Raw genomic sequence first — 13,096 nt, 5'->3', positions numbered from 1 at the left:
TCAATCCTTTTCAGCTACAAAAGCCACCTTTTCATTACTGGAGTTTTTACCTTTATCTCTTCACTGCCCTTTGTTTGTCTTTGATAGTTAAGAGGGAAAGTTTCGCCTTTCCTCACTATGCAAATAAAGTTTCCATGCTATGCTAACTGCACTCTGCTACCTGGGTTGCTTCTACAAGTAGAGTAAGACATTTAAACAGCACCCACTAGTCATCATCTTTACACCTCAGGTTTGAACTCGGACGTCAAGTACAAAGGCCAGCTAACCTTGGACAACTTTTTAATTGACACCATATGTGCGTTTCATCCTCTGTACGTTTAAATAGGCAAAAAGTTAAGATCTTTCCCCCATCGTCCCAGCTGGCTGCAGGTGCTGTAGCTGTGCACTGTCTGCAGTGTGCCGTGCACGTCTAGGTTCCAGGGTGACGGAGTAACCACACCAAAGCGCAGCGTCCATTTACAGTGTTGTTGTAGCTGATGTTGCTCTTCTCCTCACTGACATTCATGCTGTACCACATGGCAAACCACTATACAAAACTAATACCAACGTAGTCGTGCCTTCTCAAGAAATCTTAGCCTTAATTTTGTACGTCTAGCACCACGTCTGAGCTGCAAAGTAGTTTTTTTGATACTTTCCAAACAGAGAACTAATAACAAGACTTTAGAAACAGGATTAATAACCAGACTGCTGCCATAGACACATCAAGTAACTTTAATGCTGCTTAGCATAAGTCCGTTAAACATTTTCATCCATATACTCCAGTGTAAATGTATTTATACAATATGAAGTGTTTTAAAAGTATATGGCTCTAGATAAAACATTCACAAAACACATTTTAATGCAAGTAGAGGATTAGAAAAAAAAAATCAGGCAGAGTATAAAATCCTTGGAAGATAAAATTTTCAGAAAAGATATACAAAACCATCCCATTGCAATAATTCAGGACGTGGTCCCAGTAGTTGGAAGGGCGGCCGCTCACTGCCGTGTCACCGATAAAATCTCTATCCTGGGTCAGCAGGGACTGACAGGCTCCACTGATGGTGGCTGGCTCTCAGAGATCCTTGTTCCTGACAAGTCTGGCAAAGTAACCTTCAGAGCAGATACTCTTGCTGGCTCAAGGAGAATGAGTAGGCCCGGAATGAGGGAAGTCCTGTCCTCCCTTACCCAACCACCGCTGGTCTCCGCAGAATTGTAAGGTGCACTGGCAAGATGCAGTGAGCAAGTTGTTCTTGAATGACAGGGAACCTTTACGTTCCCACATTATCAATTTGGCACTGTTCACAAGAGCAAAAAAAAATATTTACTAGCATTATAAAAAAAAAAAAGTTTGCCATCTGCCAAACAGGATGAGTGTTAAGGAACAGAGTGCAACGCTATCGTTTCGTTAACTTTGTATTTATAATATTGCATGTCATTATTCAACTGGGATATTCAAAGGAGGCTCAATTAAACTTCATTCCTGCCAAAAGCAAACTCCCTCATGGGCGGACTGCTTTGCATTCCACTGCTTTCAGCAAGATGTTACATAGGCATCTCTCCAAATAAAAACACCTTTACAACACCGCAGGTTTAAGATGTAACAAACAGCGCACTGCAAGAATTGAGGTCAGACAACATGCACCATTTGGTAACATTCCATTCAAATGAAGTTGACTCACATAATAAGTAACAAATGCAGCACTTGAAGTAACAAAACCACAGCTGTACTTCAACAAAGTAAAACAGTGCAAATATTCCTGTTAAACAAAATTATATCACCTATATACACACAACACAAATGCACTGTTTGTTTTGCAGTATAAATAGATCTGATTGAGCTAAATGCCTAAAACTAATGAACTACTGTCTGGCAGTCCCAGACAGTTTCCATCTACAAAAGAACACAATAAGCTTTAGAGGATCTGATCACCATAGCTGAATATGGTTGTAAAATAATATCAAAAGATTGCACTGCGTGGATATTTAAAATATTTCCTCTGTACAAAGTTAATAATTTATACTAAGCTGATACCGCAAAGTCAGCTTGGGCTCTGATTATGCAAGGAGCAGCACACACAGGACCAATGACTCCACCAGGGGCCTCAAGGCCCACCTGTGTGGAGCGCACTGTAATGCTGCAAAGCACTGAAAGCCCAGTCCCAGGACTTAACAAGGGGGGAGCTTTTTAGCTGCCTGTGCAGGTAACATGTCTGTTTAGCTTCAGCTTTCTTCCTGCTCTTCTGGTTTAGCACTAAAATTCTGCTGTCTGCTCATGACATCTGTTTATCCCTGAACTCTATAATACTATTCAGTGAATAATGTTTCTAGGCCCCAACAAAAGTTAAAACTAAAAAAGGAAGAGACAGAAACACGTCTTCTGTTAAGGAAATCCTGATTAGGGGTTATTTGCATTTCAGCACTTGAAAACAGATTTTAAGCAAAAAAAAAGTCTTTTTCGGAATTACATTACAGTAAAACAGACAAGTAGTATTTAATTTGATCTGAAGTGGAACACTCAGGCGTTAAAGTCTCTTCAACCGCTATAGCTTCCATCTCCTTAATGCCATGGCTGTGCTGCAACCATAACAAACAGCTGTTGCAAAGGCAAAAATCTAGAGGAGTAGGGGGAAAAAAGAAAAAAAAAAAAAAAGTGAACGACACATTATATTGATCTACTTTTTTTTTTCTATTCCAAAAGAATACAGCAACACAAATGATTCAAAAGGTATCTCCCCCATGCAAAATTCTTATGGTAAAGACAGGTCTGGGATCCTCTCAAGTTTACTCACGAACTTCTCTGTTTTAAACCCATGTTACTGCTTTTAACTTAGTTGCTAGCTGCAGAAGATATTTTGAACTAGGATCTAAACAGAACATGTTCAGAGGTTATGGTACAAAATAATTGTGCGTACTTACATCTTATATTTCAGTTTTGGAAGTTTTTAGTGTTTGATTAGAAGGCCTCCAAGTGCATGCCTTTACCAGCAAACAATTAAGGAGACAAACTTCTAAAGAGCAGAGTTCTTTACTTGCAGAAATACAGAGATTGATTCAAATCTGGCCTCCTTAACCAGATAACCAGACACTAGAAGAGATTCCTAAGAAATGCCAGGAATCTGCTGCTGCTCAAGAACTAAATCGAACAGATAGAAACTGAAGGCCATACCATGGCAAACTCAATTATATAATATAAAACAGAAGAAAAAAGTTAGACATTGAATTGTTGAAAAAGATAGTTTCTCATATTGTCCAGTGCTGATGACGGTCGCTCTCCTAGAACATACAGATTCAATCATGTGATAACAACCTTGCTTGCCATACAAGTGTTAATGTGATAAATCAAGTTTTGAAGAGATGCTACATCCTAGAACCATCACTCATAAAAGGAACAGATACATTTCTAATCGCAGTATACACATCTAAGAAGTAATTTTAAAAGACAAAATGTCAACAAGGCTTTATCTCTTTTTTTTTCCTCATGTAGATCATACGATTGTTTTAATGAAGTGTTTCAAAGGGTCACAATTTTCTTTTCTCTGTATGCCCTGACTTTCTAATTAGATACTTTTTGGAAAAAAATAAAAAACACAACAAAGCTAAAGACTACAGTATCTGATTTGCCATTTCCCAGCATATCTTAATTAAAAATCACTGAGGTGAGTTACAAAAGAATGTCCTTCTCCCTATCTTGGCAGGGATTTGAGGGTCATGAAGAACTGAATTATTCTTAAAAATACTATGGAAGTGGTAAAGAGCTTCTTGGAGTCCTCGGTATTCTATTGTCTAAGAAGATGACAGTTGACTGAAGAAAAATATTTTACCTTTTATTAAGTAGGATCTGAACATACTAAAACAAGGACTGAAGAGCTACACGGAAGTGTAGAATTTGAGATATTTAATAGAAAGTGCTCTCTCAGTTTGGACACAGCTATGAGATACCAGTTCTGTCTGTGTACCATTAAATGTGCTGGAGTGTGTTACTGGCAAGAGGGTAATGGCAAGGCACTTAGGACTTGGAGACTGACACACCCACTCCACCCCTTGCCGAAGCAAAGGGTTTTTCCTTTATTTTCCTTCAGAGAGAATGTAAACTTTACACCTTAGGCTCATCTGTTTTTATCCTAAGATAAGCTGAAGGTGTTTACAGTGTAAAATTTGTGGTTATCCAGTTCTGAAGACAACAGATACCCACAGAGTGTTTTAGAAGGTTAACAAATACATAGTGTTCCCTGAGGTATGTGAGATGCTCTTGGAGGTTAAAAAGAGAAAAAAAGCTCAGTAGTTTTAGTCCAGTTCCACACCTCTACTTGCCATTCAAGAGTGCAGCCAGGGAGAAAGGTAACGCCCGGTGTATTTCCTGACTCAGCTATACACACCCACATCACCAGATACAGGGATTCAGCGATGATGTAATTGCAGTGATAAAAAGGAAGTCTGAGATTAGGCTATCAATAAAAACACTCTAACCCTTGTCATAGGTAACAGCATGGCCCTTGTAGCTAACTTTTGTATATTTCTTTGAAGTCAGGCATATCTAGAGCTGCACAAAGAGCTAGTCCAAGATTTTCCCCATGGCATGTTCAGGACTACCTAAACAGTACCAAAAATCCCAAGCAATTACAAGTCTGAGCGCAGGCTTGGAATTCACACCTGATGCTTTGACGAAGGCTCAGTTTTTTTCTCCTATTCCAATAACCAGCATTGCTTTTACAAAATATCTCATCTAAAATTATAAGCTGTAGTGATAATATATTTCAAATACTATTGTGAAAAGTACCCTCCGAGCATCTATCACATTAGCTTTGAGTAACGGCTTACTGCGATATTTTTTGCATGCCACTGTGAAAATATTTGCTGCTTTCAAAGACAATCACTTCTCCCGTTTTGAGTAGTTGGCTACAAGGACTTACAGCAGACTTCTGTCCCCAGATACAAGTTAATGAAATACATACCGAGGCTGCTATGCTTATGTTATATTCATGATCAGCTAGAATCTTCTCGTGTGTGGTGGAATTGAATCTGCGGGGGAAGTGATGCAGAGATGTGGTTGCTGCTTGCAGCAGAAAAGCTCCAAAATAAAAGACAAAAGTAGCCCCATGGAAAAGAAAGTCCTGAAAAGCAAAGAACAGATTGAGTCTGTGCTGCAACATGCACCTAGTTCTTCTAGTCTCAGTGCAAGTGAAAGCCAACACTGAAACCTGAAACAAGCACTGATAACAATAACTGTACGTGAGCAATGCTAAATCCATCTGAGAGCTTAAACAGTACATGTTTTCACAACTGCTTGCAATTACAAACAACTTACTAACATAATTAGTAATAAGACAACCCTCCCTCTCCCCAACCTCCATGTTCTTTCAAATTAAGAGGCATGTGCTCATCTTATGTACGTGTGCTGACCTTTTAGATCACTTTAAAGCAATTGGAGCTTACAGAACTCTCCATTCATAAAGCTCAGATCAAAAAGAAGGGACATAGAGGCTGACTTTATCACAACTGAAGCAGGACAGTACAAACTTGCAGTCCCCTGAATCCCCTCTCAGCTACAACCTCAACTCCAAAAGCTCCCTTTTCATGCTTAAATGTTGCTTCTGTAAGTGCCCAGAAACATGCCAACCTTGACACAGCTGAAGTTTACTTCGTGGTACAAAGTCCAAGTACTGAGGCACTTCCTCAACTCTCTCTGTTTTGGCTCTACACAAAATAGAGTAATGTGGAGGTACTTTGTGATCCTGCTGAATAAAATGCCTGGGACTTAACAAGAGCTAGGATTTGCTTTATATATGTCTCTCTCCTGCTCTTCTCTAGGCAATTCGCTGCTCTGTAGTTATTACTAGCAAAGGACAAGGTTCAGACATCCAGCATTTCTGGATTCTATGACTGGTGTACACAAAAAAAGCAGGTTTGGTGCCTAAATCTTTCTGTGGCTTGTGCCTCAGAGTGTTCCATGCAGCAAGATCCCAGACGTTCCAGTACAGTTTGAAGACATCTAAAGTATTCTTCCAGCATCTCCCTCTGTTGTTGAGTCTGCAAAGCATGTATGTGCACTGCACTCAGTTCCTGAGTCCATACACCACCTGCTGTGTGGGCATACACATGCAGGTCTGCATAATTTCATATATTACACACAAGCATGGGTATGCTTTTTTGATGAAAACCATGATACACAGTCTATCTCAAGTACAAACAAATTCATTGTGGACTTGTCATTGACGTGAGTGCAATGGACTACCGGTATGCGAAGAGCGAGCACCCAGGAGGAAGCATCCCGTGGGGCTCATCACAACAGCAGACAGCATTCATACGCACAGAATTTATCGTGCATTACCCTTAGCTAGTCGCTATCTGACAGCAAGGCAGGAATGCTCTGCATTTCCCTGCTTAGAAAACATTTCCCAGATTAGAGAATTGTTTCTTCATAGGTGTTAGATTTTATTTTATTGTTATTATTAAAAGAATTCCTTTCCAAATTAATTGGTTGTTTCATATTTGATAGCAGGTATAGCTACTCCAGTACTTACACTCCAGTCAGTTTTGGCAAGTTATGATCTAAGCGGCTACTAACACTTTGCAATTCCACTTTGACCAGGAAATAATTTTATCTTAATTAAGAATCATTTGAGGCTAGGTCATAGACAATACTGCTTTTCTTAATGACTGCTTATTACTGAGAATACAAGTTTTGGCAAAAACAGCTGCAGTAATTCCCAACTTCAGGTCTTCTATCTTGGCTGCTTTATTCATTTATTTATTTTTTATACTATTACTTCTTTAGGAGCACCACCAGGAAACGCCACTGACATCCACAGAAGTAAGAGAAGAAAAGAGGGCTGAGAGCGGCTTTACAACCTAGCTGGATGGCTGTCATGTCCTGGGCTTGCCAGAAATCAAGGTTTGGACAGGAGACACATTCTCTCAGTCTCCTGCTCTCCCCCAACATCTGTACCTCATAGTAAAAAATGCAGGGACCAGCAGCTGCTTGTACATGAGAGTGATGGAGCACTGGAGAACCTGTAGTGCTGTGCTGCAACTGGGGAGGCACTTCTCTCCACCAGAAACTTACTGGTTTGGTTTCCCCTGCTCAACTGAGCTGGCAGACAGACCTACAACTTCTACAGACAGACTGCATGCAGGTGTGCGCTCCCTCCGTGACAAACCCCAGACCTCACCATGACCCGACATACAAATTTCATACCACTGGAGTTCAGCAACTCAAATGGTGCTCATAAATCCATAGATAATCAAGGACATCCAGTATTTTGGGGCTACTAAATACTGGAAGGAGCACAAATAGCTCCATGAGGAAGATGGTGCTGAATGCATGCAGGAGAGGTATTTTCACAAGACAAACTCTTTCATTTCCTCCATCCTCCTGCTGAAGCCTCTAATTTCCTTCTCCTGGCAGCAATTACAGTGAAGCCACGTAGCATCAGAAAGGTTTCACATTCATATGGTTAGGGTTTCTATGACCGAAAAAGCCAAGATGTTATTAGGGAAGGTGGTCAGCTTTGTTTTTAATAATTGTTAGCATGGTGCCTAACTCTCCACTGCCTTAACCCTTGTATAATCACTGAAGCCTCACACAAGGGATATGTAAAACAGGACCAGATCTGCGTGATATGTTAGCTCACATCTAATTTTGTAAACAAGTGTGTTGTGAGTCAGGTCATAAAGAAATGCATTTGTCATACCATCTGGTCTAATACAGTGATGTATTAAGGTCCTTTTTTTGTTCCCAACTTTTCACCGAGTAGCATTTTATTTTCTAAATATCTGTATGAGCTCAGTGGAGCTACTTATGTCATATGGCATTAATAAATGCAGGTCTGTCAGAATCTCAATCTATTTTTCATATTTACACTTAGCTTTCCAGAGTCTGAAACCACATTTGTTCATGAATCTATAAAGGATGCATCTATACTCTCACATAAACAAGCCATGACTCTTCCTATTTTTCCTAATTTTATGACCTGTAATGTCTGAGTTCTATTACAAATTTAATTTCTGAAGTACCAAAAACTTGTATTTATATAAATGTGCCAACCTAAAACGAACACGTATACCTCTGTATTGTGTAACATTAAAAAACAGTTTTAGTATTTCTAGTAATTATTTATTTGAAACAGAAGGTAAAAATCCTTGTGAAGTGCTACTAAAGAGTTTAGTGCCAACAAGTCACAGAACATTTGTGTGCCTAACGATAGTGGTCAAATGATACATCTACTGTTATTTCTGTTGAAGACTGGAAGAGGCTGGATTTATGCCACCGTGCTAGAGATAAAAGGATTCACACTGCATTTATTTAAGATATTGACTTAGTTACGATAGCTTTTTGGAGTAAGTTAGAGTCCCATGGGCATGGCTTTTATACAGCTCATCTAGCATTTCCCGGCACGGAAAGTTTCTCACTGATTTATCAAATACAAGGGGAGAAAATTAATAGTACAACCAAGCACTACCAACGGCAGGCAGCCAATGTGCAAGGTAAAAGATTGTTTTAAGATGAGCATTTGCAATCTATAAAAGACTCTGCCCTTACGCAGCAACCCTTAAATGGATTAATGATTGTAAATTGGCAAATAGTTTCAATGAAACCCAGGACACTATTAATTTACTTCAGTTATGCACATGCTCAAGGGTTTTGTTGCGTCATAACTTGTGAGGATGTCACAGCGTAAATCCCTGTACCACTCTCTAATTGTAACTCATTATTAGCTTAATTACTGCCTGTATTGTGCTGGAAAGCCAAGACTGTACGTATGTGTATTTGCTTTAATAGAACCCAGTTTGTTTTAATAGAATTGTTTGTTTTAATAGAATTCAGTTTGTTACCACTGATGGACTTGGATGCTGTTGGAGCCTCAAACTTAACAAAGCTCTATGACTTTGCTTTAAAGAGCGTTTGTTTCAAAGGACTGTCTGTCAATAACTTGAACAGACAAACAAATATACTGATAGTGAAGAACACAAACACAGCTATCATCAAAAAAGTGTCAGTAAGAGAACTAAGGCACACAGGAGGAAGGAAAAGGTGATCAGCAGTTAAAAACAGACATGCTTTAATATTTCAGAAGTTTTGATCCTTTCAGAAGACTTTTATTTTTGATAATTCTCACTCTGATGACAGTTTTGCCACCTGTTATTATTCACTCCCAGCACTATTAGAGAGAGTAATACCACCTTGTGCTCAACTACTTGAGCACTAAAAACCTCAAAGTAAAAACCAGTTTATGACAACAAAGGAGCACATAAATTAGCAGTCAATAACCTCATATATCCACGTTGCTGGTAAAAACCAGAACCAACAGCTTCCCTTTTTTTAATAGGAAGGTACAGTCTGTGAAAACTATTGGCACAAGCCATAATGCTCCATTACAGCAGGAATTAAGTCTTGTCTTCACACTAGACAAAAGCTGAAGAGAACATAATGAGGTCTGTAGTTTCCCCAGATTTCCCATAAGGAAGATAAACTTATCCTCAGAAGACGGTAAGCTGCTGAGGCTTATGCTGACTTTGACTGCCTAAGATCTAACAGCCAGTTGTCAATGCTGTTCTGGAACTGACCCCCAAGTCAGCTGAAGACTTTCTTAGGAAGTGGAGGAGACTTCTTGGGTGCTTTAGTCTGGTGCCATTTCAGACAACCGCATCACACAATGCATTCAAAATACGTATCGTTTCCTTTACAATATTACATACATCTTTTTACCTCCCATTACTCACTTCTCTAGTAGTCCAAAAATATTTTCTAATTTCTAGTCCATAATTATTTCTGACCATTTAAACCAATTTGTTGTCATGACTTATTAAACTAGCTCTTTTCCTGCTGCTCAGGCTTTTTATGTGCTTATAGAGGACAAGTACGCTGCTTCAATCTGTTTCAAAAGACAGGTTCTTTCAGCTTTCATCATAAAAGAGGTCTTGTATTTCCCCTGTCATCCTTGTGGCCCTACTCTGCCCTCTTCCAGTTTTGAACTCCTTTTCTGAGAAACTTCCTGTTAAACAGAAGCCCAGGCATTAAGACTTAGGATAACTACTTCTCACAAAATCATTTTCGATTTATAAAATAAACATAATCCTTTAAATATATATATAAATAAATAATAAAAAAAAATCTTACTGTCTGGTTCCAGTTGACGGCAATTCTATTTGCATAACCGAAGAGGAACACACACAGGAACACGATGGAGAGGAACCACGCAGTCACCGCTACGAACATTACCCATCCCTGCAGCAGCGGCAGTGGAACTTTTGTAGATGCTACCAAAATCCAGACTATTGTTCCAAACAGCTGCAAGGAAAGGAATGCAGATGATGAACTGACAGAGAACTTTCATTCAGTCCCTTCTAACTCAGAATTAGCACTTTGTATCACACATCAACAAGCCCTCTGACTACTTTCAGGAAAACAGAGGAAACACTTCAAAAGTTCTCAAAGAGTACAAGAGTTGTTCTGAGAAATGATAGGCACTAAGTGGAGGTTAAACGAAGCCCCTCTTAAAACAGTCTTGGCAATGGGATTTACATGCTCAGGTGACTTCTCTGTTGCTGCTGAAAATGTTACTCTTACTGTCATTTATAGGGAAAGAAGAAGTGTGAAAATATTCCACACACACACACACATATATATACACAACTATGTGTGTATGTATATAATGTATACACGCATACACTGAAGATAGCTTGATGAGGATGCACATCAAATTTGGATTCAATCTCATACTGTTTAGTTTGGTAGTCCTAAACAGATGAGATACATAAAGAAGATGAAACCACATCTTTATTAATGTATTTGTAATAAAATGCTGAAAAAGTGCACAATAAGTAATAAAGTGAAAGAGAAAACTAGATTATAGAATTATAAATTAATTATAGAATTATAGTTATAAATTATGTTGCAGTAACTAGAGAAACGTACATTTTCCAGAAGTTATTGTAACCAGAGAAAGAACACAGCATCACCAATTTTTTTTCAGTATACAGATCTGAGCGAATGAGTAGTGGGGATACTGTGCCATAAGGGACTGATGGAGCTTTTACTTCCACTGTCGGATAGCTACAATTAATTTCAAAGCAAGCTACCACTTTCTTATTTAAATCCTACAGATTTAAAACTACAAAGTCAGAGGCTACATTTTCAGATTCAGGTAACTTCCTTGAGAATCAAGGTTGGAAGAGCGATCCCTTTCAAAAGCTGCCTGCTATAAAATTAGTTATAATTGGTTAGAAAATTAGTTGGGTCCTCTCTCGTGTTACGTTGCTGCACCATGCATGTAAAGACACACTGGCAGTCTCAGTTCAAAACTCCCAAGGGTTTCGGTATTAGCCTTCAAGTTGTTCTTTAGGGTTCCTTTTTTTTTGCTGCTGTGTGACAAACCGCTTTCTCTAGTTTCACAAGGCTGCAGGTGCAAGTCTGTTACTTATTGACCAGACAGCAATGGGCAGTGAGGAAGCAGAAGGGATAGCAGAAAGCGTCTGCTAAATAAAAAGCAGATACACATGAAATGTTTTCAGTATTTTGAATGTGGAATCTTGTAGGATTCTTTAAAAATAGAAACAAAAAACAATGAAAAGAGAAAAAAAAAAAATCTACTGCAGAGATTGCTAATCTCAGCACCCAGGGTTGTGCAATGTCCCCAATACTACAGCTGTCCCCTTCAGCTCGCATGGCAAATGCCTGCCAGGTTAGCCAACCTACTTAACCTTTTGTGCCCACTGGCTCAGGCCCTGATTCAGCGCCAGGACTTGGTGCCCAGCTCCTTCCTCAGGTGCCGCTGTACAGCTTGCAGGGTGGCACCTAGCTCACAGACACACGGACTGGGACGCCAAGTTAAAAAAAAAAACAACTCTTAATAAAATCAGTTCTGCCAAGATTTCTCCCCCCCGTGCACACTAAGTAGTGCCACAGTTGCGCAGAGACTGAGCTCGAAGGACCTCAGTCCCACATAAATCAGCACGGCCTTACGCACACACAAATTAAGCACACTTGCAGGAGTTTGCACAGGACCTGTAGCACAACCAGCGTAACTTTTCAGAGAGATTTTTGGGTTCTCAGCAGCTTGAGCTCCCCCTGCCACCCATCAGGACGGGGCTGGGGGGTCAGCTCCTCACATGGCCGGGCCGGACCGGGGGTGCCCGAGGCGAGGTGGGGCGGGCCGGGGAGGGGGGTCCCGGTCCCTGCTGCCCTTCCCCAGGGGTACGGAGCCGTTTTCCCCCCTTTTTGGGCTGGGGTAGGAGCGGCGGTACCTCCCCTTCCCTCCTTCCCTCCCTCCTTCCCTGCCGGCGGCTGCCACAGCCCGCCGCCCTCAGCCCGCTCACAAAATGGCAGGTGAGGGGCGACGGCGGGGGGGGGGGGGAGGCGAGAGGAGGAAGACTACGGTGTTCCCCCCCCCCCAAAAAAAAACTCACGATCTCCAGGAAGATGAAGGCTCCCGAGTAGGTGCGCAGGATCTCCAGCCCCGAGGGCAGAGTGACCCGGGGGGGCGGGAAGTAGGCGGCGGGGTTGGGAGGAGGCGGCATGGACGAGGCTCCCCTGGGCAACATGGTGCTGCTGGTGGTGGTGGTGGTGCCGCCGAGCGGGGACGGCTGAGCCGCGGCCAGGTGGGCGAGGAGGAGGAGGAGGAAGGAGAGGAGGAGGAAGAGGAGGAGGAGGAGGAGGGAGCAGGTGCGGGCGAGCCCGTACGCACCGCCCCGGCCGCCTCCCTCCTTCCCCACCCCGCCCCGGGGCCGGAGGAGCTGCCCCGGTGTCCCCTCCCGGGACTCTTCTCCCGGCCAAAAGCCCGCAACAGGAGCCGTGAAAAGCAGGAGCAGGTTCCTCAGGAGCCTCTCAGGCCGGGCTGGGGGCCTCCTGCTTGCAGGGCACCGCGCTGGGTGTTTGCTCCGGATTGCAAAACCGCCCGTTCAGGAGTCCTGAGTCAGTTCCAGCCGCGTTTACGTGGCTGTTTCCTCATGCCGATCTGCAGAAGGTGGTGATTTACCTTCTGGTTGTGGATATTTGAGGCTTAGGAATTAGGAGGCTGCATATTTTTTTTTCCCTAAGGAGCCTATTTGGTTTACCTGTTCAGAATACTGAAAGCAATCACGTGCATCTGCTTTTCGTTCAACCATGCACAATTACTAA

The 13,096-nt window shown here is 41.5% G+C and overlaps 1 protein-coding gene across 1 annotated transcript; it reads right to left on the bottom strand.

Moving 5' to 3' along the window:
* Positions 1–693: 693 nt before the first annotated feature.
* Positions 694–12,826, bottom strand: MAL2 (mal, T cell differentiation protein 2). The gene is made up of 4 exons (XM_066990692.1): positions 12,385–12,826; positions 10,097–10,267; positions 4,932–5,090; positions 694–2,591 (listed from the first exon to the last, which is right to left on the bottom strand). Exons 1-4 carry the CDS (start codon positions 12,517–12,519, stop codon positions 2,520–2,522), a joined length of 537 nt encoding a protein of 178 aa, XP_066846793.1. The 5' UTR covers positions 12,520–12,826; the 3' UTR covers positions 694–2,519.
* Between the last annotated feature and the right edge of the window lie 270 nt (positions 12,827–13,096).

The sequence above is a fragment of the Anser cygnoides genome, chromosome 2 (assembly GCF_040182565.1).
Source record: "Anser cygnoides isolate HZ-2024a breed goose chromosome 2, Taihu_goose_T2T_genome, whole genome shotgun sequence".
In the NCBI taxonomy this organism is placed as follows: Eukaryota; Metazoa; Chordata; class Aves; order Anseriformes; family Anatidae; genus Anser; species Anser cygnoides.
This window is presented reverse-complemented; position numbering and strand designations above follow the sequence as displayed.